The sequence below is a fragment of the Lycium barbarum genome, chromosome 9 (genome assembly GCF_019175385.1).
Source record: "Lycium barbarum isolate Lr01 chromosome 9, ASM1917538v2, whole genome shotgun sequence".
NCBI lineage: Eukaryota > Viridiplantae > Streptophyta > Magnoliopsida > Solanales > Solanaceae > Lycium > Lycium barbarum.
The window spans coordinates 3,733,329-3,758,633 of record NC_083345.1 but is presented as its reverse complement, the minus strand read 5'-3'; the positions used below and the strand labels follow the sequence as shown (position 1 = coordinate 3,758,633).

The 25,305-nt window shown below is 33.4% G+C and overlaps 1 protein-coding gene across 10 annotated transcripts; it reads right to left on the bottom strand.

The window, feature by feature from the left end:
- Nucleotides 1-742: 742 nt before the first annotated feature.
- LOC132610832 (TMV resistance protein N-like) lies at nucleotides 743-12,182 on the bottom strand. 10 transcript variants are annotated; one of them, XR_009571323.1, is made up of 7 exons: nucleotides 5,663-5,959; nucleotides 4,469-5,524; nucleotides 3,813-4,092; nucleotides 3,317-3,550; nucleotides 2,050-2,536; nucleotides 1,726-1,887; nucleotides 743-1,365 (listed from the first exon to the last, which is right to left on the bottom strand). XR_009571323.1 is itself a non-coding variant. In XM_060325241.1 (6 exons), the coding sequence occupies exons 1-4, from the start codon at nucleotides 5,719-5,721 to the stop codon at nucleotides 2,372-2,374; spliced, it is 738 nt and encodes a 245-aa protein (XP_060181224.1). In that variant the 5' UTR covers nucleotides 5,722-5,959; the 3' UTR covers nucleotides 743-1,365; nucleotides 1,726-1,887; nucleotides 2,050-2,371. The 10 variants fall into 10 exon arrangements, 5 of the variants coding, with proteins under 5 accessions (XP_060181224.1, XP_060181223.1, XP_060181221.1 ...); XR_009571324.1 differs by having other exon boundaries at nucleotides 5,025-5,524; XR_009571325.1 differs by having other exon boundaries at nucleotides 4,469-5,514.
- Between the last annotated feature and the right edge of the window lie 13,123 nt (nucleotides 12,183-25,305).

Here is a 25,305-nt window from a genome sequence, read left to right as displayed (position 1 = left end):
ATTGTCTAGATTTGCAGACACACACACACACACACCCAACCAAACAACGGTCTGATGGATTTACTTTTGTAAGAATGTGTTTTCACTATATGTTCAAATTTGAATATAGTCTTTGATAGTCCGTATATCCTCCATCGTCCTATCCCAATTAATTTTTAGGAGTTGTAATAGATATTGTGAGAGGGTTACCTTCGATTAGTAAAATAATATTCATGTACCCAATGTCATGACATGGTTTTACAGTTATCTTCTTTTTTCACCTTTCTTGTCAATTAAAACAATAATTTTCCCCCCTAATTTTCTCCCTTTTTCTACATGATCATTAGAATTTCGGTGTTATTACAATTTGGTCCAACTAATTTTTCGACTAAATTCTCAGCGATATTTCTGTGTTATTTTGAGAGGAGCAGATCTGGATTAGTCTCCCCTGGTTTTGTAATTCTCACAGGTAATTAATAAAATCTTTTAATTGCCAAAAAACAAAAAATTAAATGTTTTCAGATTTTATTGTTTTGGAATAGTGGGTCTTTTGCTACTGATGTAATAATTGTTTCTGAATTTGCTAGTCTGTTGTCATGTAACCTTTGCCAAATACCATTTCATGACAGTTCTAACACTAAAAAGATAAGATCTTTAATTCCAATTGCATTATTTCCATTCAGTGAGTGTGAAATAAACCAAGTAAACCCACATGTTTAACCTTTGTTTCTTCCTTTGCATTACAAAAATAGGAAGAACACTCTTCTCCAAGACTATTCCCAATTACCTAAATTCCTTGAATTACACTGTTCAATCACTTACAATGTTCTCTTGCATTGTAGGTTAATGAAAGGGCCACTATATAGTGAATACTAGTTGTAGCTTAGTGCAACTAGTAGCACTATACAAAGAAAAAGTTGATCAAACAAATTAAACAAAATTTTCTATAGAAGCCTACTTAGGGGAGGCCTGCCTCGGGCTGCAGAGGGTTCTGGGCGAAATCAGCCCCAAAAACAACTTTGTGATCTGATGACAAGGCGTGAGATTGACACCAACTCTCACTCCCGGATGGAATCCGCCCTTCTTCGTGTTGAAGATGCTCAATTTTTCACACCTAGCACAGTATAACTAACTACATCCATCTTCCCATCTTCATTGCCATCATTTTCCTTTTCTTGTATGCTTTCTGCTTTTCTGTAGTCCTCAGCTTCCTCTTGGCATTTCTCATTGGATTAATCACAGCAATGACCTTCTCTTCTTGTTTCCTCTTATCCCTCTTGGATTTGAGATTCTTCCTTATATGACTATAGAATTGGACAAAACTCTGCACTCCCATTACTTTGCTTATGCTCCTGCGCACTTCTTCAGCCATTTGTTTCACGTCATCTGCAGATACGATGCAAATGTAATCATTATATATACGTTTAATTACTCGGAAACCAAGAAGCAGGTGAAGAGCATTTTGTAAATGGTGGGAAAATTGGCTTGACGGAAACTTAGACTGCTCGAAGTTCCTGACAGAGCATGGACCCGTCACCTTTTCTTCAAAACAAGTGTATCCCTTTGTCCACATTTTTTTTTTCACTAGAAGTGCTTTCAAGCCAACAAATCTTGGATTATGATTGAACGAAATGACTAAAAGGTAACATCATAAACTTGTGTAACAACCACTTTGCATCAAAGATAGTATGGACCTCAAAACAATAAGCTTGCAACAGATTGAATGAATCGACATGAGAGACATACCTGATATAACTTTTCCGGCAAATCCTTCACAAAATTTGTACAGCGGCAACAGCATATGATATGCAAAGCTTTGGCAATCAACCTCACCGTCAGGGGAAACAATCTATTCTGATCTATCAGCTTTGGTGAAATTGATTTAAAACAATTGAAGATAATTTTCATCTGCAAAGGAAGACACACATTCCACAGCATGAGACGGTCACTCCTCGCACGACATATGGGAGAGTAAGGCCAAAAATTTATATTTTGAAAAATCGAGAAAGTGAATTCCATAGCAATGACTAGGCTAAGAAATTTTTAGAGTGAGCAAACAGAGCCATCCACCTGCATATCCTCCACATAAAGGGAAATCTTCCCCGTTGTCTTAAGCAAATAGGAGATGACCAAGTAGCGCTGGCTTTCATCTTCTTGACCGCTAAGGTCAGAGACCAAAGATAAATAGATGTTTTTCCCTTTCCTTGAATCAAGCTGTTGAAAAGCCTTAAGTAGAAGACCCTAATCATGGTGCTCAAAGGTGGACCAGAACTTGTCTCGATCTTTACATTCATTTTTTCCTAAGAATGAATGCAGGGAGCAAATTGAAAAGACAAGATTTCGAGTAATGAGATCACTGGCAGCACCTTCAGCTGAGAACAAAGAGAAGTAGCTATGAAGAAAAGTATAATAGGCCCATCAAATAGTAAGTTCCTTTAAGGTTTTCTTTACAAGCCTCGGTCACAGTGGCAAAGTAGCAAGCCACAAGACGGTTTAATAAGTTGCGCAACCACGGATCCGGATGCAAAAGCAACTTGCAGATTGCTTCCCACAGATCCTATGAAGTGCAAGTGAAATATTAGTCACAAACCAAATATGAGACAAAATAAGTTTATCTACAAAACAGGACAAGTTATCGGCAATCTGGAGATGAGAGTATGGTAGCTGCGGGAACGTACTTTCCCCAGTATATTTTGCTTTAATTGATAGACTTTCCCCAGTATATACTTACAAACTTTAAGCACTTAATTCTCAAATGCTTCTTAACCTTACACCTAGTTTGTAGTTGCAAACTATCTTTTGGCATGCTGCCTAAGTTTAAGGCCCAAAGCAATTTCACCAATGTGCTTTTAGCCACACGCAATGGAAGTACTAATTACTTAAATCTGTCACAAACCAAAATGAGGCCCAGTGGTTTACACATAAGTCCTCGTACATACACTAAGTCGGACATATTTTATGTCCGACTTGGGATTACACTGGGTATGTTGTTGTTCTTGTTGTTGTGGCTAAAATAATGAAATACAGCAGCACTAATGCAATCTGATATCCATCTACTACAGCAGCACTAATGAAATAAAGGATAGAAACAGAAAATACAGTTATTATTTGTCATTCTACAGAGACAAACGTTCAATGTGTTCTATGAAGTATCAAAAGAATGTCTCAAAAAGCACTCAAACAGTTGGTACCAATAGAGTAAGTCCGGATGGAAGCCGAAAAATGCTCATATTTACTGAAGTAATCAGTTGGTACCTAGAAGCATAGTAACTTTAATTTCTAACAGCTTCTAGTAACTTTAATTTCTAACAAAAGATTAAAATAAAGGGATAAATACCTCGAGATCCTTTCTGAAGCACAACTTAGGAAGTTGATTTAATATCTTCTCAAACAGAACCAGTGAATAATATGCTTCTTTCCAAGATGAAATTGTTGCATCATTGGGTATATCCACTTGCTTATTTGTAATAACATTAACAGCAGATTGCAAGATGTTTCTCAAAACAGCCAAGAGGCTATCAATATACTTTTGGAAACCATCTTTAAGTACTTCAATGAGTAACCCCAAAACCTGTAAAAGAAATTACGAAGCCTTGAAAGAATGTTTTCTATTGTTGATAAGGAAGAAGTTGTATTTATGAAAAAAGGTTGAGGTCAACTTGTCCATCTTCCTGTTACTTAATTCAAAAAAAAAAAAAAAGGTGAATAAGATATGGAACTTATAATCCTTCTTCATTTTCCAAACTTGCTCCTCTATCCACACCCCGATCAAGCTAATTGCACATAATGTGATTGGGAAAAAAAAAAGCAGTATGGAATTTTCATTCCTTTACCTGTGCTGCAACACTACATAAATGTGGTTTATCTCCCAGATACCAGGACCGACTAAACTCAAGAATTAATTGGAGCGAACGTGGGCTGACTCGTCCAATAAGTAACTTTATGACTGTGCCAGTCATTGAACGGACTTTGTTGTCACGATCATCCGCCAGACAAACCACCAAATGCAGAAAAAACGTCTGAGATTGTTCATCTATGATGCTAACTGGAAATTTCATTATAATATCGTGAAGCATTTCAAGGATGGCCTCTCTCCCCGTTGAATGCTCATATCTGCAAAAAATAAAAACCATTGTTACAGAGGTGTCGCCATCTATAAAATTTACCAAATGAAAGAATTGATTGTGCCCTTATGTCCTTGCCTTAAGTTTGAAAGTAAGAATAATCAAGATGCTGTTTCAGACGTTTATCAGATATATGGTAGTCCAGTAAAAAACTGCAGCAAAATTTGGCTGCTTTTCTTACGAATTGATTCAACTTGACTAGTGAGAGAGCCACAAAAGAGGGATTTCTTTCAAGATCAACAAAAAGAGGAAACCGGATTAATATATGCAGTTGATCCGTAGAAAGTGTGATCTTAGTGCTACGCAAAAGCACTGTTAGCAACTTAACGAAGACTCCAATAATGGATTACTGGAAGTTACTGAACCTTGAGCAATATTCAGTAATGAATTCTTTATCTTCTCAGCCTGACATTCAAGTGATGCCAAAGGGAGCCTCACCAGAGGATATAAGCACCTAAGTGTGGCAGACATGAAATTCTCATATTTTGAGTTCAAGCATTCACCCAATAATCTTACAAATGGATCTAGCATTGATAAGAACTGCTCATCTTTCTTATCAAATTTCATGTTCTTCATGTAATTCTGAAGCTCTCCAAGGTTTTAAGGAAATTTAGTTGGCATATGCTGCTCGGAAGTTCCGTAAGCCTTTTGCACCCAGACGAATATAGAACAATTAGTCTGACCAAATTTCCTATTGATGGATCGATCTCTGCCAGACTTGAGCAACCTTGAAGCCACAAAGTCTCAAGAGTTCGTGCACCATTGAACTTTGGAGTTTTCTGAGGTGCTCGCAATCAGAGAGATTCAGCTCCTTCAACCTTGGGCAACAGTAAATGTAAACCAAATACAACTTCAAGTAAGATTTTCTTTCACTTGGTTGCAACAAAAGTACACATGATATTGTAGAATTGAGTAACAAACCGACAAATTCAAATCAACTTTGCTCTTTTATGCCCTGCTGAACATTCTCCTGGAAACGGAGAATAAGAATGATCCACCTCTCCCGGCAAAGATGTAACATTACCATGTTGGTCTAAGTATAACAGATGTATTCCTATCTTCTTTATATCTGTGTCGCCCCCCTGGTGGACTGCTATCTTTTCCCCGCCTTTGATCATCTGGCCATCAAAAGGTCTATTTAAGTGAGATATGTAATGTACACATGATAGTTCTCCATGGTCGTGGGGTATTAAAATATTGTAAGACAACGGCATAGATTCTCTCTCTCTATGGGATATAGAAACAACAAAGCTTCCAGTTTCGTATGAATCCCAAAAGTCGCAAACAAACCAGAGAACCATTCCTAAGAACTTATACTCCTTATCATGTCTGGGGACAGTCAAACAGATAGATGGAGCTGTAACTTGATTGCTGAACCAACCTGGAATCTCATTGCATTGGAGATAAATTGCTAACATCCGCTTCATCAGACAAATACACAAGACCATTAATAATATGATTGGATATATATATATATATATATATATAGGAAGAGGGAGAGGGAGAGGGAGAGGGAGAGAGAGAGAGGGAGAGGGGGAGAGAGAGAGAGAGAGACTAACCTTATGTGGATGTTTTCTAGATGGAATTGATAGAGCGGGTCCACTAAAGAAGCCTTCATTGACAGGATTCGGCAGAGAACTACAACCGATCATGTCAATCCGCTTTATAGAAGGGAGGTTGTCCAACCCTCTAATGTCGACCAACTTCATGCAATTCCTAAGTTGGAGACCTTTAAGATTCTCTAAATTTGATAATGACGGGAGTGATTGAAGATTCTGACAGTCATTCAAACGCAGGTCCTTCAAGAATCGTAACTTAGAAAAATCAAAGGGTAGATGATGAAAACCGTTGCCACTCATATCTAAAGATATCAAGGAGGATAACTCCCAGTATCCACATGAATATCAGCCTCGGACAAACCATAATTTATGGCTCTTCTTTGAGGAAAAATCCTTCCGCCATTCAAAAATCCCACTGCCAAAGTTTCAAGATTTTTTAGCTTTTCAACAGATTCAGGTAATTGTTTTATACCCGTATAATATGCACGAAGAGATCTTAGACTTTGCACATCTCCAAGGTCAACTGGCAGTGTTTGTATCTCATAGCAACAATTAATGTCCAAGACTTGAAGGGATTTCAGCTGGCATATTGATTGATCGATCTCCGTCAGACTTATGCAAGCTTGAAGCAGCAAAGTCTCAAGACTTTGTGCACCATTGAACTTTGGAGTTTTTCTGAGGTGCTGGCATGAAGAGAGATTCAGCTCCTTCAACATTGGGCAACACTGAATGTAAACCAAATACAGTTTCAATTAAGATTTTCTTTCACTCGGTAATTGCAACAAGAGTACACATGAAATTATAGAATTGGGTAACAAACCTGCAAATTCAGATCAAACTCTCTGATAGCACTGAGCTGCATATCTAGAAATACAAGATTTGCAGCTGGAAAATTTGATGGTATACGTTCTAAAGGACAATCTTGCCAAGACAACCATTTGAGCTGCTTGGGGAACAGCCCAAAATCTCCACTCACACATAAACCATTGATTCTAAGAACCCTAAGATTTTTCATTTTCTGAAATGCCTCAGTGCTCAAGGGCACACCCTCTAAGGCCCTAACTCGATAAGTATGACACATCAGTACTTCTACCTTCTTGGTACCCTGTAGTTCAGTAAAAATAAAAGTATCTGAATGTCAGGTTAAGTCCCAGAATTAAGAGAGAGAAAATGGTTTACTCACCGATTTATGTAATATTTTTTATTTTTTTAGAGTTAAATTAATTAAACTTTGAAGCTAAATTCTATTAGATTAATTTAATCTTAGATTAAAATTTATATATTTGAAATACATGAAAAGTAGTACTATAAGATACAACTTTTCTTATGTCATGATGAAAAAATATATTTTAAAATGATAGTCAAAGTTATCTAGAGAAGTGAAAACATCACTTAAATTGAGACAAAAAAAGTATATATACAAATTGGTGGATAAACAAAGAGAATACACGAATGAAATTACACATCATAGGACATAGGATGTTAGAAGCGAATGTAAAATTACTCAAAAATCTAAGGTGAGAGTCTTCCAAAAACTACCTGATAATAAGTTCACATGATAATATCAAAGGAAAGAAAAAAGATGAATAAAGAGAACAAATTGCATCTACCAACCTGATAATGGCACCAATTAAAGATAGAATATATATCAGATTATATTTATAAGAATATTTTGTATATATAGATCTAGAAATAATAACGGAAGTGTTCCACATATGTACCTATTTATAACACATTTCAAAAGTTCACATGCCTGACTTCTTCGAGCAAACGTAATTTCCACAATTAGATAAGCATAGAAAGTCAGAAAGAATATAATTTTACAATAAAGTATACAAAACATAAAATAATGAATTGAAAAAAAAAAAGTCAAACATCTTTAAATATTATGGTCTATGCCATAAGTATGTTGTTTCTACTCCCTCCGTCTCAAATTGTCTTAAATTATTTATTGCTTTAAAAGTTTAAGGTAAAATTAATTGTTTTTTTGCCATTTATCTTAGTAGTAATTATTCTTTAAAACTACAAAATAGAGATAGACACATAAATGAAGTAAGTATTCAATGAAGACAGATTATATTTTAAGAAAAAATAACAGTAAACTAGTCATAAATCCTTCCTAATTAATGCTTCTTAATGGCTGTATAAAAGAGAATTACGACAAATAATTTGAGACGGAAAGATTAAAATTTAATTTGATAAGAAATATGCATCAGCAGACCAATTTGGATATATGATTGTGACGCAAAAGAGTCAAATATACCCATGTCCTATCAAAAAGGTTTAAATATGCCCCTCATTATACTCTGGGTTCGAACAACTCTTGTCGTTATACTTTAGCTCCAAATATACTCCTCTCATTATAGTTTGACACAAATTTGCCCTGAATTTTAACGGAGGAATGCGTGTCAAGCTCAAAATCAAATGACCACTCATAATTTTAAATGTCTGATACCTTCATAAACTCACCCATATAACCCGACCCAACCCATTTTCATATCTCTTTTCAGAACTGCAATTATCACAATCTTTTAGGAGGATATACTGGGCTTAATCCACTTTACATTCACATCTGGGTGATCAAAGGCCATAGCACCTTAAAACAATCTAATTAGCTTCCTCTTTCTTTACAATCTATTACTCATATCTGTTTTGCAAGTTCTGTCCGATTGACAAGTGTCAAAAATAGCCAAAAGACTATTAACCTATAATTGGACGTATATCTATTCAATTCTGAAGCAATTTGATCAGATTTGCAAAGGCACTTGACGATTAAACCCTGTAAAATAGAATTCAAGAGAACTGTTTTACTGGATGAAACATTTGTTAAAATTAAACATTTGAAAGTCATAAAATCATGCACCAAGCAGTACAAGGTGTAGATGCAACCATTAAACTACGACTCTAATCTTAAAGATGATGAAAATGGGTCGGGTCGGGTTAAACGGGTGAGTTTCTAAAGGAATCGGACATTTAAAATTAGGGATGGTCATTTGATTCTGAGCTTGACACGTGTCCCTCCGTTAAAATTAATGACAACTTTGTGTCAAACTATAATGGAAGGGGTATATTTGGATAGAAAGTATAACGGCACGGGCATTGGACTGAAAGTATAACGAGGATATATTTAAATCTTTTTTGATAGTACAGGGGTATATTTGACCCTCTTCCGTTGTTAAAGAGGTGAATATTTTTTGGCCTTTGGTGTGAGTGTTGACATTTCTAGTTTACAATGTTGACATTTGCCAAACAACTAGAAAACACTTATTAGCCAGAGACCAAGCGCAAATGGATTTAATTAGTATGATGACAATAGAAGTTAAAAGCAATAAGCAGACAAATTGAAAAGAAAAGTACAACCAAGATAAAGAAAAGGGATTTACTGACTTTATTTCCTCGTAGAACATCACAAACTTCTTTAGGGTTGAGCAATCTACTCCGTTTTCCAGGCTCTGGAAGTGATTCTTTGCGAACGATTTCTCTTCCCATATCTCGCACTAGGAGCCCGTTTGGATTGGCTTACAGCTTAAAGCTGTTTGCAGCTTATAAGCTGAAAAAAATAAGTTGGGGTAGTCCAACTTATTTTTTTTGGCTTATAAGCTGTTTTCAGCTTATAAGCTGCTTTAGATAAACTAAGTCAAATGGGTCCAATTATTTTTTTGAGCTTATTTTAAGCATAAAATGACTTTAAGCTGGCCAGCCAAACACTCAAAAAAGCTGAAAACAGCTTATAAGCCAACTTATAAGCCAATCCAAACGGGCTCTAGATGATGCATCACCAAATTAAGCTGGTTCTTCCCAAAGTAAAATCCTATCTCTTCCCTTTGGAGCAAGTGTTTTTGGACTAAAGTTGCAATTTCACTTTGAGTATGAAAATCACACGCATCTAGTATTTTGGTAACTTCATCCTCATCAACCCAAGGGAAGGCACATATATCAAGGAAAACACGCTGAGTATCACCATCAAGTCCATCAAAGCTAACCTTGAGAATATCTTGAATATTTCTATGAGGAATTGCTCTTAGTTTCTTGAATTCAAATTTCCATTCTTCTATTGATCTTCCATGCAAATGTGACCCCAATGTCACAAGAGCTAATGGTAGCCCACCTGCATATTTGATTATGTCTTGTGCCAAATTCACATAATCTTGTGGCAGAGAAGGATTGTTAAAAGCATGCTCACAAAAAAGTAACCTAGCTTCATCATCATTTAATAGTTTGGCCTTATATCTCTCTTTTTCTCCAAGCTCATGTAGCACTCGCTCGTTTCAGGTTGTAATGATTATTAAACTACCCGAACCAAACCAATTTCTTTTTGTTAAGGATTTCAATTGTTTTTCAGTGTCCACGTCATCAAGAACAATTAGAACTTTCTTTGACCTAAGTCTTCTTTCCATAAGATTGATGCCTTCATCAACAAAATTAACACTATCCTCGCTTTTTAGCAGTATATTGAGAAGTTTCTGTTGTAGCCTGTGTAGACCAATGTTTTCATCTTGTGATCTAACATCTGAAAGAAAGCAACTACCATCGAAGTGTCCATGTTGAAGTGATTGATTGTACAATTGTTTTGCCAGAGTTGTTTTTCCGATTCCACCAACTCCATGTATACCAACCATGCTAACTTCATGTTCACGTCCATTTTGCAATAACGACTCTATTATATCTTTGGCACGAGAATCTACTCCAACTGGGCAAGAAGCCATATGTAGAGGTATAGGGTTGACCTCTTTTTTGACATCTTGTATAATAATTTCAATAAATTCCGATTCATCCCTACCGATTTTTAGCAACACCAAAAGTTAAAAGAGAAAACAAGTAGATAAAAGTTTGATATTTGAAATATATGATGGACAAATCAAATTCAATAGCTAAGGTATAACACAATGGGATGAAGCTAAGCTGCATCACGATTGAAACCCGATAGGTACATGATGGGAAAATCCAATTCGGATGAGTAAAATAGATAACTTACCTCTTCGTGTAGGAAATTTTAAGAAATAACTTAAGTTGTATATACCAATAGTATGACAATTCGAAGGAGTAAAATAGATAACTTACCTCTTCATATAGGAATTTTTAAGAAATAATTTAAGTTGCATATACTGATAGTATAAAGATCTTTTTATACCGTTCAGTGAATGCACATTAATTACCAATTTTACCTGATTATTAATTACGACTAATTAATACCGATAGGTACATGCATGCACTTTTTTTATATTTTTTTGTCTTTTAACATATTTTTTTCAAACTCGGACCTAGAATTTGGATTGTCAATAAGTTTATAGCCATAGATTAGTAACTCAAAAGGAAAGTGCGTCACATGAATATAATTGAGACAGAGGGAGCAGTAATTAGATAATAATAAGTGATCCTGCTTGTGTAAACAATAAGGACAAATGACAAATAAACTTAAATACTCCTTCCGTTCAATTTTACTTGTCACTTATCGTTTCTTAAGAGTCAATTTAACTAATTTTTGAAGTTAAATTGAATAAGATTAATTCAACATTTTTAAAATTAAAATTTAGATGTTAAAAACTATATGAAAATTATTATTAAATTTTAATTTTTCACATATTAATATAATGACATCTTAAAATGTTTGGTCAAAAGCCTATACAGTTTAACTCTCCGGAGGGAGAAACATGATAAGTAAAAGTGAAGTAATTGAATAAAGAAACAGTACCTGTTAGCAAGTTCTCGCAATTCGCTTCCAGATAAATTTGCTACTTCAGTAAGTGCAGCTTTCCACTCTTCCATTCTTTGAGCCCCACATTTTTTCTTGAGTTTAGCAAATTCTGTACCGAATTTCCCAGTTTGCTTTCGCACTTCAGTAGGAAGAACATCATAGAAGATAGGCATAACTCTCTGGTTTAACTTCTCTTTGCATTCAAGAATTTTAACTAATTCATCAAGACACCAACGAGACGAAGCATAATTTGTTGACAAAACAACAATGGAAATCCTTGACTTTTCAATTCCTTCCTCTAGTGCGGGTGAAATCACATCACCCTTTCTTAAACTCTTATCATCTTTGAAGATTTGAAATCCATATTGACGCAATCTGTGATCGAGATGGCTTACGAATGTTTTTCGGGTGTCTTCACCACTAAAACTCAGGAATACTTCATAAAAGAACTTGGAGGACGTAGATGATTCTCCTTGAGTAATTCGAGTATTGGAGGATATAGACGATTCTGCTTGAGCAAAATTATTATCCATGGATGAATTAGACTCTTTAATTCCTTTCTCTAGTCCATCTTGACGTAATCTGTCATAGTGATGGTCTCTGAAACACAGTAATAAATCACAAAAGAATTTGAAGAATGTATATGATTCTCCTCGAGTATTGGAGGGTGTAGATGATTCTCCTTGAGTAGAATGAGTATCCATGGATGAACTAACGTTTGATAAGATGCAAGAATGAAGGGAGGATTTTTTAGTAAAGAGAAACAGATCTCTGTATATACCCACAGCTCTAATGGTTTCTTCCAGGAGACTTAATTCTTGGGTCAACTTTATTAAAAGGATGCAGTGTAGTTCACTTTCTAGGAAATTACTTTTGGGTATTTTCGAACAACTTGCGTTGATAGAAATTAGGGAAAATGATCAAAAATATCCTTTTACTTTGAAAAAAGAGCTAAAAATATTCTCCGAACTTATTTTAGATCAAAAATACCCCTCTCATCTTTAAAGTTTTCAAATGTACCCTGTCTTGACGGAATTATCCCCCAAAATAACCCAATTTTTTTTTAAATCCGTTTCATCATTTAAACCCGACACAACTAAATAATAACTCATAAGATTCTCTTATTCCCCCAATTCCCTCAAACTTCAAACCTACATATTGGGGGTATTTTTGATCCAAAATAAGTTCAGAGGATATTTTTAGCTCTTTTTCCAAAGTAGAGGGATATTTTTGACCCAAAATAAGTTCGAAAGATATTTTTAACCCTTTTTTCAAAGTAAAGATGTATTTTTGACCCTTTTCCCTAGAAATTACTATAAAAAAATTGCACGGTTTTGCCCTTCAAATGGGCTGGTCTTTAATTTTTGCCCTTCAAAAAATTGTATAAGTTGTTTAAGGAATCTGGTGCCTTGTTAAAGAACTTATCCCTTAGAAGGCTCCATTTGAGTTGAGGAATAAAAATTAACACCAGTACAAAAATAGGGCCAAAACTGCAAATGAAACATAAAACTAGTTGTTTGTGGGTTCTATTCTTTTGCATCTTAATTTTTTTTTTCTTTGAATCTCTTTCACATTTTCACCAAATGTGAGTAAAAAGAATTGGTCAAGATTCACTAAATCCATCGTTCTCTTCATTTGATTATATTTTTGCAGTTGGGTATTATTTTATAAATTAATATAACGTAGGTCATACATAAACTTATAAGAAATTGACGAAATATCATTTTGACAAATACCTAATGTTTGAATTTTGAAAAAAGACAAAATAATGAAATATGGAAAAATTGTGCCACTACTAAACATCCTTAAATTTTATCGGCTTAATACCTAGATAGACCCTTAAACTTGGCATGTTTTGTAAGATAGGCATATAAACTTACAAGGTGACCAGATAGACACTTAAACTTGCTCAAAGTGTATTTTTTAAACACATTTCTCCATCTGGAAACTAGCGTGGATTCAATTTTATCCTAAGCGCGTGAAGGTTTTTAAAATTGTTGAGTCAGAATACCAGGCAATAAAAAAAATAATTTTATATAACTTATACCCATCTTCTTCTTGCTAACCACACCATTAAAGCCAAAAAAATTCAGAGATCATCCCATGTGCTTTCTTCAACCTCTCTCTCACATTAGTGTAAAAAACTCTAATTTAACTCTCTTTCTTGATATCCAAATAAGTTGACGATGAGACTAGGTAATATGATATTTTCTGTAATTGTGGAAAAAAGTAGTATCACAAGCTTCTTGGTCTCCAAATAACCCTGGTCGAATATTTTATGGCCGCGAATATGGACAAGTAAGTATTGTTTTATGGATCTTTGTTTTCCTTAATTTAATTTCAGATTTTCTTTTTGCTCTTATTCTGGGCACTAATCTTCTATGGCTTTGTGACTAGGCTGGATGCAAGTTTTTTTACGTGGTATGATAATCTTCTATGGCTTTTTGCTCCCACTCCCTCTCCCTCTCCCTCTCCCTTTCTCTCTCCCTCCAGATGCACCTGATTTGGATTGACTTTTTTGAACTCTAGATGTATCTTCACAAATAGAAGATGGATTACTGGCCATAGGAACAATAGGAGTAGTTGCACTTGCTTGTGTACCATTATGTTGTGCAGAACTAGTGGAAGAGTGTCCCATATCTCTTGAAACACCACTCTGATTCTTTTACTGCTATTTATCAATGAAAGGATGAAATCAACCGAAATCTCTAAAAATATTCATCAAAATCCTTGATTATGAATGCTGCAATGAACCCTTCAATCCCCGATCAAAAGATGAAATTTCCACCTTTTCATGATTTTTGTAGAAGTTTAGATGAGTTTTGACTTTAGAATTAGAGGGATGTTGTTTCAAGCTCAAGGAATTTGATAAGGATTGGGAGAGGAATGCAGTAGTTCTCAAGTTGTACCAAAAAAAAAGTGTGGTTGAACAAATGAGGGGTAGTATATCTTCAGACGCTTATTTGCTTACATGGAAATAAAATTACACGTGATTGGACTATATTTTCTTACATGAAAAATTATTTATTTATTTGCTACATAATTGGCGTTTGGACCTCACGCACAGGTCTTCACTACAAATGTGTTTGACAAATACACTTTGAGCAAGTTTAAGTGTCTATCTAGTCACCTTGTAAGTTTATATGCCTATGTTACAAAACATGTCAAGTTTAAGGATCTATCTAGATATTAAGCCAATTTAATCAAATGAAGATGACGAGAGCTTACCAGGAAATTACTTGTGAGTTGTTGTTGATAAGACAACCTGCTATTCATTGCACTGAAGGGGCACTTATGGGGAAATTCGATAGAAGTTAGATTCTTCTTTAAAAAATCATACTCCTATTATTAGAAAAAGGTGCATATATAGTCCTTAACTTTACAAATTAAAGCAAATATATATTTATATTATTACAAAATAATATAAATATACCCTTATTATTATATAAATTGTGCAAATTCTATCAGCAGAAAGGATACATTTATATTATTTATACAACAGTAAAAATATATTTATATCATTTTGTAATAGCTGAGATATATATACTTAGAGGTAAGGAGGAAGTAGAGTCAAAAGAGGACTAGACCTTACCTCCTAAATCCTGATAAAGATTGAACTAAGAAGGAAGTAGAGTCACTACTAACCATACGAGATACAACTACGATAAGAGGGGACCTCTCATTTACATTTGATCGTATCAAAATACGCAAGGGAGTAGGGAGACTCTCCCTTTATAAAAATATATACGTATTGCTGAAGGTACATATATTGAAAAGAGAAATTTTCTAAGTAAGCTGCACAAAATACATGATTGATGTTTTTCAACAAAAATTTAAGGAATAATTTCCGAGGCCTCCTTTCATGTTTGATTTTATCACACTCACCGCCCTTGTGGTTTACAATATTACACCTACCTTTCTTATTTTGATTTCTTTGTAACAATTCTTTTAACCTACTAATTTTTTATGTAAAAAGATTATGATTTGACTAATATGCCCTTTCTAATATACTCTATTCGTTTATTTAATTTTGAATTTTGTGAGCATAAAATCTGAATTTAACAAACGATGGCACATACAAAATTTATTAGCCAAATCACTTTGCAAAGATTAACTCAAAAGGTTCAACGCAATATATATTCCAAAAACCAGGAAACTATTAGGTATATCCATTGAGAACCCATCGATAAATATATGGTGAAATTTCAATAATGTATGTTGACACCCAATTTTGTCCCGTCTCTCTTTCAAAATACCTATTTATGTTTCTAACATTTTATGGAAAATTAAAATATATATATATATATATATATATATATATATATATATATATATATATATATTATATTTTACTATAATTATTAGCCTTTTATCAAAGCTGGTGTTTCATTATTATATTACAGTTGCTAATTATTATTATTATTATTATTATTATTATTATTATTATTATTATTATTATTATTATTATCATTACAGTTTACAATTTTTATCATTTCAGTATTTTACCAGCTTACGCACACGCATCGCATTTATCTTTGCATAATTAAATAATAGTATTTATCTTACTGCGGATTTTCGAAATATTATTGCACGGCTATTACAACGCCATTTTTTACCCGAGCATTGATGATTGCATATTTTGTATTGAGCAATATTTAACACAAGTTATTTAAACAGGTCTTTTATTTAAATTTAGAAGTCAAACTATTTCTTGCACTCAGTCCGTATTTTGATTTATCGGATCCCAAATCAAAGCCCCAATCAACTCATAAATATTTCCTGACTAACCCATATTTTGATCTCAATTTTTTGGAATAGTCCGTGTTTTAATTCGCTAGCTCATTCTTTTAATACCGGGTCCAGCCCATTTTCGTTCAGGATAAGGGAAACCCTTCCTTATCATTTTCGCCCCTCCGCCGTCTCTCTCTTCCTCTCCCTCACTCTCTCTTCCGCCGCTCCTCACTCTCCTCTCCTCACTCTCTCCATCATCACTCCGACACCGCGCACCCATACCCTCACGCCCTCTGTTCCACCACATCTTGTCCCCTCTCTTCCATCGACATTCCACTCACCTCCGACACCTCTGTCACACCCATCACTCCACCCACCCGACACCGCGCACCCATACCCCCACATGTGTCTGACACCCGCACCACACCTTCACACCTGTTCCCCACGCGTCTTTTATTTTTCATTATTCAGCACCATAAAGGGAGGGTGTTCGGGAGTGGTGGAGAGGGTCGAAAATATTAAGTTGGCAGCCGCATAAAAATCCTTTTTTTCTAAAATCAGACCAAAAAAAGAGAAGGGGAAGAAAAGGAGAGGATCGGAAAGGAACAGAACCTTTTTTTGGATTCGAAAAACCCCCTAAAAATCAAAGCTTTCAGTCGAAAACCCCAAAATACGAGTTCTTCTCGCCAATCTTTAATCTTGTTTATTATCAAGAAAGAATATCAAATTATTTTTTTTCATCTGCCTTGGTATCGTCGCAAATCCCAAGCATCGCAAATTCGGATCCGACAGTATTCGAGGTAGATACCGAGACTTCGCGCCTCATTTCGCTGCACCCCCAAAAGGTCAGTGATCCTCATTCTCCCTTTGCTTCGGTTCTGTTGTATGTAAACCTGTGTAGTCTGATTAGTTTAGTTTCGTATTGATTTCCGATTTAGCATGAGGATTAGTTATTTTGCTAAGTATGTTTACTGATTCAGTTTGCCCTAGATATAAGAATCATATCATGTGTAGTTTAATTTGCCTTAATAAAGTTATATGTGTTAGCTTATTTGATTATTGAGCATAATCAGATAAATAATGCTCTCTACCTTATCTAATAGTTAAACCTGTACGGTATTCCTGGATTAGCTTAAGATCAGTAGGTCCTATATGATCATTCCACTCCGCTAAGCATGATTATGCATTAGTTATCCTAGTCTTCTTTGTTTGGAATGCTTAGGTATGGGTCTGCTTAGTATGATTATCTGATAGCTTGGATTAATTATGTTCCAGCCAACATGTTCATGTTGGTTTAGTTTATTTTACACAGTCGAGATGATGTGACTTGAGAGACATCAATTTCCAGACCCTATTGCTAGCATATATTTAACTAAATTTCGTGTCTTGATTATCTGAAGTATATTCTACAAGATCTGGGTATGTTGTTAATTCATTCCTGTGGCAAATATTGGTCCTTATCATGTGTCAGAAGTATAATGAGGTTGTATGTATGAAGTCGAATTGGGGTTTAGATATGCATATAGGAGTTTGAATCAAAATTCTTACTTGGCCTTCCAACATGTTTAGCTCATTGTTTGACTCCATCATCAGATTAGTATTGCGTTACTTTCCAATTTCACTTCAGCCTTGCTCTACAAACTTGCTGTTTTGTGTCTATATAATTTCCCATTTTGGCATGGCTTGGTTCAATTTAAAACTTGTCCATGACTGCCTATGTTGCTTGTTTATAAGTTCGTATTTAGCTTGTTTGAATATGGCTGAATATTCATTATGGTTCATGTGCTAATATTTCGCATATGGTGTTATTTGGCTTTAGCCCATGTTGAAACACTATTTGGTTGATAATTATAGGTGTCACTCTTATCTAATATAGACAAGTGATATTGGACATCGACATGTTTGTCTCTATTACTTAAGATAATCCTGTGGTATGAATGGTAATCTTGATACACATACACTTTGTCCAGATTTGTCAAATAAGATTATAATTGATCTCTGCTTCACTGCTTAGGACAGTGTCTGTTTTAAACTTTAATATATCGACTGGTTGTGTAATTAATTGGTCATCATTTTGTGTTTGCTGAATGTTGAAGCTGATCATTTGTTTCTCTGGTAGTCATCAGTTGGTATGAATGAGAGTAAAGAGTAAATGGGTTTGTCTATCTGAATATGCAACATTACAAGATGAATACTTTCGGGTGTTCATTACTCATATGCTCCCCTCATCTCAAAATACCCAGAATTGACTGATCTGTTCTTTTAGGATATTGATTTGCTTAGGCTGTCCAAATGTTTAGTCCTCTTTATTGAGAAAGACGAAAGGATATGTTTGTCGGTCCTAATCGAAAACTATGAGATATACGTACAACCTGTTGGTTCTACCATTTGTGAATACCTTTTATTTCACCTCTGTTTTGGGTCATTATCTGGCAGAGGGATTCAGAATCCTGCCCTGCTCATTGTGGTGATATGTTCATGTGTGATATTAGATGATTCGTAAATCATTCATGATTTGAAAATCCTCCGTTACTGCTACCGCGATGCAGATTCTTCGTCTTCGCGCATTTGTAGTTAGTTTTGCAGTGGTCATTGGCTGTTGTATGATTGATTGGAATATACCTATAAGTGTCTTTTTTTTTTATATATTCATTTTGTTAAGGCAGTGAGGTGGTATATCCATGTTTATGTGAAGTATATTCCAAATATATGTACAATATACCTGCATGGCTAACTTGTTTGGGTATATCTAATGTGTTTGACCTCGTTTATTCGATTATATCCTAATCCTTTTCCTTTTATTTTTGCATGACTATCGCGTATGAGTCCAAGCGACTCGTCATCTCCCGCATTCAGCGTCGGGCCAAGGCCCAACAAACTCTCCTTCTGCGTCAGCCCAAATCTGCAGCCTGCAGGAATAAAAATGCATTGGGCCGAGGCCCAAACGACAGAATATATAGCAGCATATATTCAAAAGAAATAAATGAATTTTGGGCCAAAGCCCAATAGCGTGAACGGATCACAACAGCCTGTCTTAAAAATGGGTTGAGCCCCATTTAAATTATCTCTTCTTCTATTTTTCTTGTGCACTTAATTTATATCATGTAACTAACTCTTTTTTTTATTAGTTTGGATAAATCGTGATTAATTAGTAGGTTTAGTTTTAGTCGCGGGTAGTTAATTTAAGTGAGATATTAACATTAGTTTCATAAGTACCACTCCTTCCTTTTCGTGTTAAAATCCCTTACAATGTCTAATATTTATTATGTTTAAAAAATCAAATTTACAAAATAGGATGGTTATATATATATATATATATATATATATATATATATATATATATATATATATATATATATATCAAGTAAAGAGAATCATTTTATTCTTATTACTTAAACATTTCAAAACGTCGTCAATATGCAAATATAATTTCAAGTATATTTATAAACAACTCTTCAAATTTGGAGTCAATCATGCATACTTTTAACTAGGCATAATTAGTGAGAAAATTCACTTCCTTTTGAATCCTATTATAAGTTCAGATTTTTTTTTACATTGCTACATTCACGTTATATTTTCTACAAGTCTTATTTTAAATAGCAGTTACTATATTTCATATGAAATCTTAGCGACATTTTGAGCTTTATTTAAATAGCATCTAAAATCCTCAGTGTGCAAAATATCTTTTACAGGTTTTATTTCTAAATAGCAACTTAAATGTATCATATAAACTTTGTTCAAGATTCTCCTAACCACACATGTTTTAAATCAAATGTAGTCAAATAGAATTAAGAAAACTCACTTCCTTTTGCTTTCCATTAAGGAATAGTCTAAATTCTCTATATATTCATATTCATATCACATTATTCAAAGATTCAATTTTTTGCGAAATCTTCTATTACTCATATGCAAATTACCTTTTACAGGTTTTATTTTAACAGTATTCAAAATTATATCAACATATTTCTAAGTGTTATTTAGCATTTCAAATCTTCTCTATTAAACGACATTTGAAATTTCCTTTCTATATAAATTAACATATTTTCTATTTGTCTCATTCGTCTCATTTAAAACCTTAGTAATATCTATAAGCATCATTTTAAAATAGCATTATCATATTTTTATCCTTTCTAAACATTAGTAATAATTTACGAAAACTATTTTCTTAAGTATTATATCCGCATTTAATCCCAATTAATTAACCTAAGTTGGTCGGATAACCGTAAGTTAACGGATTCTAAAGAATGCCTAACCTCTTCTCTTTAGGATAATATAGAGCCCTTACCTAGAATCACACTGGTTAAGCAGACTATTAATTGAGGTTTAGCTTTAACTTTCCCTTAATTAATATTTAGGTGTCCTAATTCACCATTAAAATAATTAGGTAGCGACTCCTTACAACAAACAAATAGGGATCACCAATACGTCGTACTCCTAAATCAACCCGGTTAAATGGGGTGTGACAATGTATAATCTAGCATATAAAATTACATTTGCATAGTCATATTTTAAAATTACACAGCATAACCATTTTTCACAATATATAACATTATACAATAATATACAACTTTATACATCTGGAGTAGACAATGTATTAACCTTGTATAAAAGTGTATAATAATGTATATAAGAGATATTTATATCCAAGAAAATTCAATTGTATACAACATTTTTTCAATTGCAGAGAGGGTAGGAATATACATTAGGATTTTGAAGTGAGGGTATAAATTGGGCCATTTCAGGTAATTTTACAAACATGGGTTATTTCGGCTAATTTTTTTTCCTATGTAGTCATAAAGGGTTATTTTTGCTAAATTAACCGAAACCTTCACTATCTTAATGATTACTTGAATTATTTGTGTACATGGATAAGAAATTTTATACTTACACCCCTTACGAAATATATTTGTAACTAAGTATATTAAATTATAGTTATTAAAAGGTAAATTAAAATTATAAATAAGAAATTGTATGCATTTAGTATTATGAAATTTATTAGAGAAGATAAATATTTTTGTTGGTTATTTTTGAAATACATTATTATCAATCTTTCACACTGCAAGAATTTCAACAAAACAATTATCAATATGCTAATAGTACTAATTATATTGTTAATACTCATAAATGTCATCAAAAGTAGGGGTCATTTGATAGGTAGTCAAAATTATTCCGAGATTATAATTTCGGGACTAATTTATTTCATCTATTGGGATTATTTTATATCATTTAAAAGATGGTATAAAATAATCTCAGTATAAGTGGGATAAGAAGGGATATCATCTCTTGGGATGAGATGCATTTTATACCTTGTTTGATACAAGATATAAATTTATCGCAGAATAAATTTATACCTTCTACCAAACATGATACAAAAATTAGTGTTGGAATATCCCAGCTTATACCATGCACCAAACGACCCCTACCAGTCTACTACTATTATATATTACTTGCAGCTTTGTGAAATTAAATTTGCAGCTTCTTCCATTTTAGGTGTTCTGTGGATGTTGATGATTACCTTATATGAAGCACTCTTTTTTATAACGTCTTTTTTATGATTATTTGCCGTTTTCTTATCGTTCAAAATTTGAAGAAAATTTATGAATCAATCACTAGCTCAAGATTTCACCTATTAATTTAGATAATAAATCAAAATGATAAATCTCAATATTGACAACATAAGAATTTAATCAAAAAATATTTACTTGTGTGGATTTATTTAATCTCAATATTTTCTACTCAAGGAATTTAATCTCAATAATTTTGAATCCTCCGTAAGAAAATTCAGAGAGATTAGGAGGAATAAAGTGGGTGGGAGATGGTGGCAGGGTCAGAGAAAATGAAGGAAAAGAAGAAAGAGGAAACAAAATTATTCGATAAAAAGGAAATGTTCGCGCATGGGAAAAAACAAAGAAATGAATCAGTATAAATTAAGCAAAATGTTCAATACACCAGATACGTGTGTTTGGTTAATTATTTTGAATCACGCATAATTAATAAAAAAGGAGTGAGATTTTAAGTAGGTATGAAACTCATGAAAAATGTGATAGTTTAGGTGTGTTTTGAACTATTAACTCTTTAAAAAATAATTTAACCTTAAAATTTTTATTTTTACGCCTAGATGATTTATAATTACGCATATGTCTAAGACTTGTTTTAGAGTACATATTTCAAAATCTTTCTTGTTTTTTTAAATTTCGTGACCAATCAAGCAGTGTCACATAAATTGAGATGATAGTAAATTAGTAATTATTCTTGAGCCAAGAGTATCAAAACAACTTCTCTATCTTCACAAACATCGAATAAATTGAGGCGATAGCATAATAATTTCTTGAGCCAAGAGTCTACCGAAACAGCCTTTTACTGACACAGGTAGGAATAAAGTATGCATACACTCCAGCTTCTTAGACTCTACTTGTGGGGATATACCGGGTATGTTAATTGTTGTTTGTAGTAAATTAGTAAATTAGCTTCTTAGACTCTACTTGTGGGGATATACCGGGTATGTTAATTATTGTTTGTAGTAAATTAGTAAATTTTGGCCACTACGAATTGAATCAATATCCACAAATTCAATCGAATAAAATAAAACAATAACTTACTGAAAACTGTAGTATAAATGTATGTAGTACAGTTCACGGTTTGTGAGTCGTCAAGAAATTACTTTTGGCTTTCTTCATACAACTTGCCTTATATAAATTAAGTGGAAACCTGAACAAGTTGTTTATGGAGTTCTCTTCTTTTAATTTAGTAGTTTCTTTAGCCAAAAATCTATCGAAACAACCTCTTACCCTCATAAAGGTAGGGATAAGATCTGTGTACACCCCACTTTTTCATATTACAATTGTGGAATTTACTAGATATGTTGTTGTTGTAGTAAATTAGATTCTTTTTATTATTATTATTTGAAATATAATGAAGTTTATAAATTTTAGGCAATTACAAACTGAAACAAGATCCACAAATTCAATCGAATAAAATTAAACAAGAGCTTACGCAAAAGGTTGTATAAATGCATGCAGTATAGTTCACGGTTTATGAGTAGTTCCAGGAAATTACTTTTGGTCTTCGTACAATTTGTCTTGATAGAAATTAAGTGGAAACATCAACAAGTTGTTTGTGGGATTCTCTTCTTTCACATCTTAAAGTCTTTCTAGTGGAAAATAAGAGCTGGCTGGAAACCAAAATTTTAGGTCAAGTCATTTACAACCCCTGCAGAAAAAAGAAAAGAAAAAAAAAGGGAAGTTTCCTAAGCTATTTCTTAGGTAATTTCTCTTTTGCATAACCATAGTATTCCAAAATAAAATACTAAAGAAGTTCAGAAATTATAGGCCACTACAAATCCATAAATATAATTAATCCAATAAAATTAAACAAGAGTTTCCTGAAATATTAGTTATAAATACAGTACACTTCATGATAGTGATTCCTTATAGGAAATTACTTGTGGGGTTCTTGTTAGGCCAGTTTGTCATTTATCGTTGATATATATAAATTATTTTTATTCTATTACATAGTGTAGTTAATGAAATGGACATAGTGTATTTAATGAAATGGATTCATCAAGTGGCTTTGTCATTGCTCATCTATGACTTGGAATGAAATAGACATTGGACAGAAAACAACAAAGTTGGTTGAAGAGTTTGTTGGTTGAAGTTTGACGGAACAAAATGAAACCAGTATAGAAATGTCGTCATCGTCATCGTCATCATTTAATAGAAATGTCGACTTGCTGAATTCGTCATCATTTAATAGAAATGTCGACTTGCTGAATTTTTATTGCATAAGGATTTAGATACTTTGCCAAGATTTGTGTCGTCCCCTTCGTGGATGTATAACATGTTAATGTTGTTAGTAATTGAGAAATTGAGATTCGAGAAGAATTAGTGTTGAGGAGAGAAGATAAGTTGTCTCTAGTTGGTGACCACGAGATACTTAACCGTTATAAATTCAAAATGTTGTTTAAAAGAAAAGGCCACATTATTTTTTCTTTTCACTTTTCTTGTGCTTCCAAGCAGGGGTGAAACTACTCTTTCCGCCACATGGCACGATAAGGTTATAATAAGCCATAAAAAAGGAATTCAATAAGTAATCCAAACACACCACAATTTAGATGTACAAATTACAATTGAGTAAAACTTAGGGACTTTTTATGCACTTCCGTATTAATCTATATAGCCAAAAAAAAAAAAGACAATTATATGTAGAAGATCAACACCCAAATTTACTCCAAATGAGCTTAAATTTGAGTAAGTTCAAAATATCATAAAGAACAAATTTCAATCATTATTTTTTCAAAATAATAATAAACATAACAAACTCGTTTTGCAATAATAGTAAATTGCCAAAAATTTCAAAATTTCCCAACAACACTCAGTTAATTTAAATTCAATTTTCATATTAGAAATTTAGAATCTACTTTTCAAAGCATGCTAAGTCAATTGCTACAAATTCGAAATGCACAACGGAAATGGAGCCCACTGAAGCAACTATGGATATACCCACATGTGATGGTCTCTTCCTACAAAAGTAAAAGTTATCTAATAATGTTACATTTTCCGTGTTTGTACTCACTTTTTCTTTTTCATTCATAGATTTATTTATCTCTTATGCTTGACTATATAAATTATTATATTGCAGTTCATACATAAATCTTGACCTTATTTTCTTGTAGCCTGATGAAATATGATTTTACCAAATTCCTAAAACTAAATTTTGAAATAAAATAACAAAGTTTATAAACCTTAGGCCATTAGATATTGAAGCATCCATAAGGTTAATCAAATAAAATTAAACAAGAGCTTCTTCAAGTGGTACTGACGATGCAGTACAATTCATGATTTGTAATTCTTTCTAGGAAATTACTTGATGTCTCAGCTCATTTTCAAATTGTTGGTCTCAAATCTAGATAAAGCAGGAAGATTACAATACTCGCAACCAGCATAAAACTAATTAATATTGAATCATTACAATACAGAGTAGTCGAGCTTAAATGGAGCAATTTAATTCATAAAACCAACCCCAATTTGCTTGGAATTGAGAATATCGGATGCAAGTTGAAGGAAATCTTTGCCAAATATCATTTGATGACAATTTTAACACTAAAAGACGAGATCTTTAATTCCAATTCTTAGGCATCATTTCCATTCAGTGTGACATACACCAAGTAAAACCACATGATTACCCTTTGTTTGCATTCCAAAAATAGGAAGAACACTCA

Excerpts from the sequence above, each read along its gene's own strand:
- LOC132610832 (XM_060325238.1), bottom strand. The coding sequence starts at position 12,061 with ATGGATACTCATTCTACTCAAGGAGAATCATCTACACCCTCCAATACT. Across the intron at positions 10,439-11,354 it reads TTGCGAGAACTTGCTAACAG|GGATGAATCGGAATTTATTG; the intron begins GTACTGTTTCTT and ends AAAAATCGGTAG.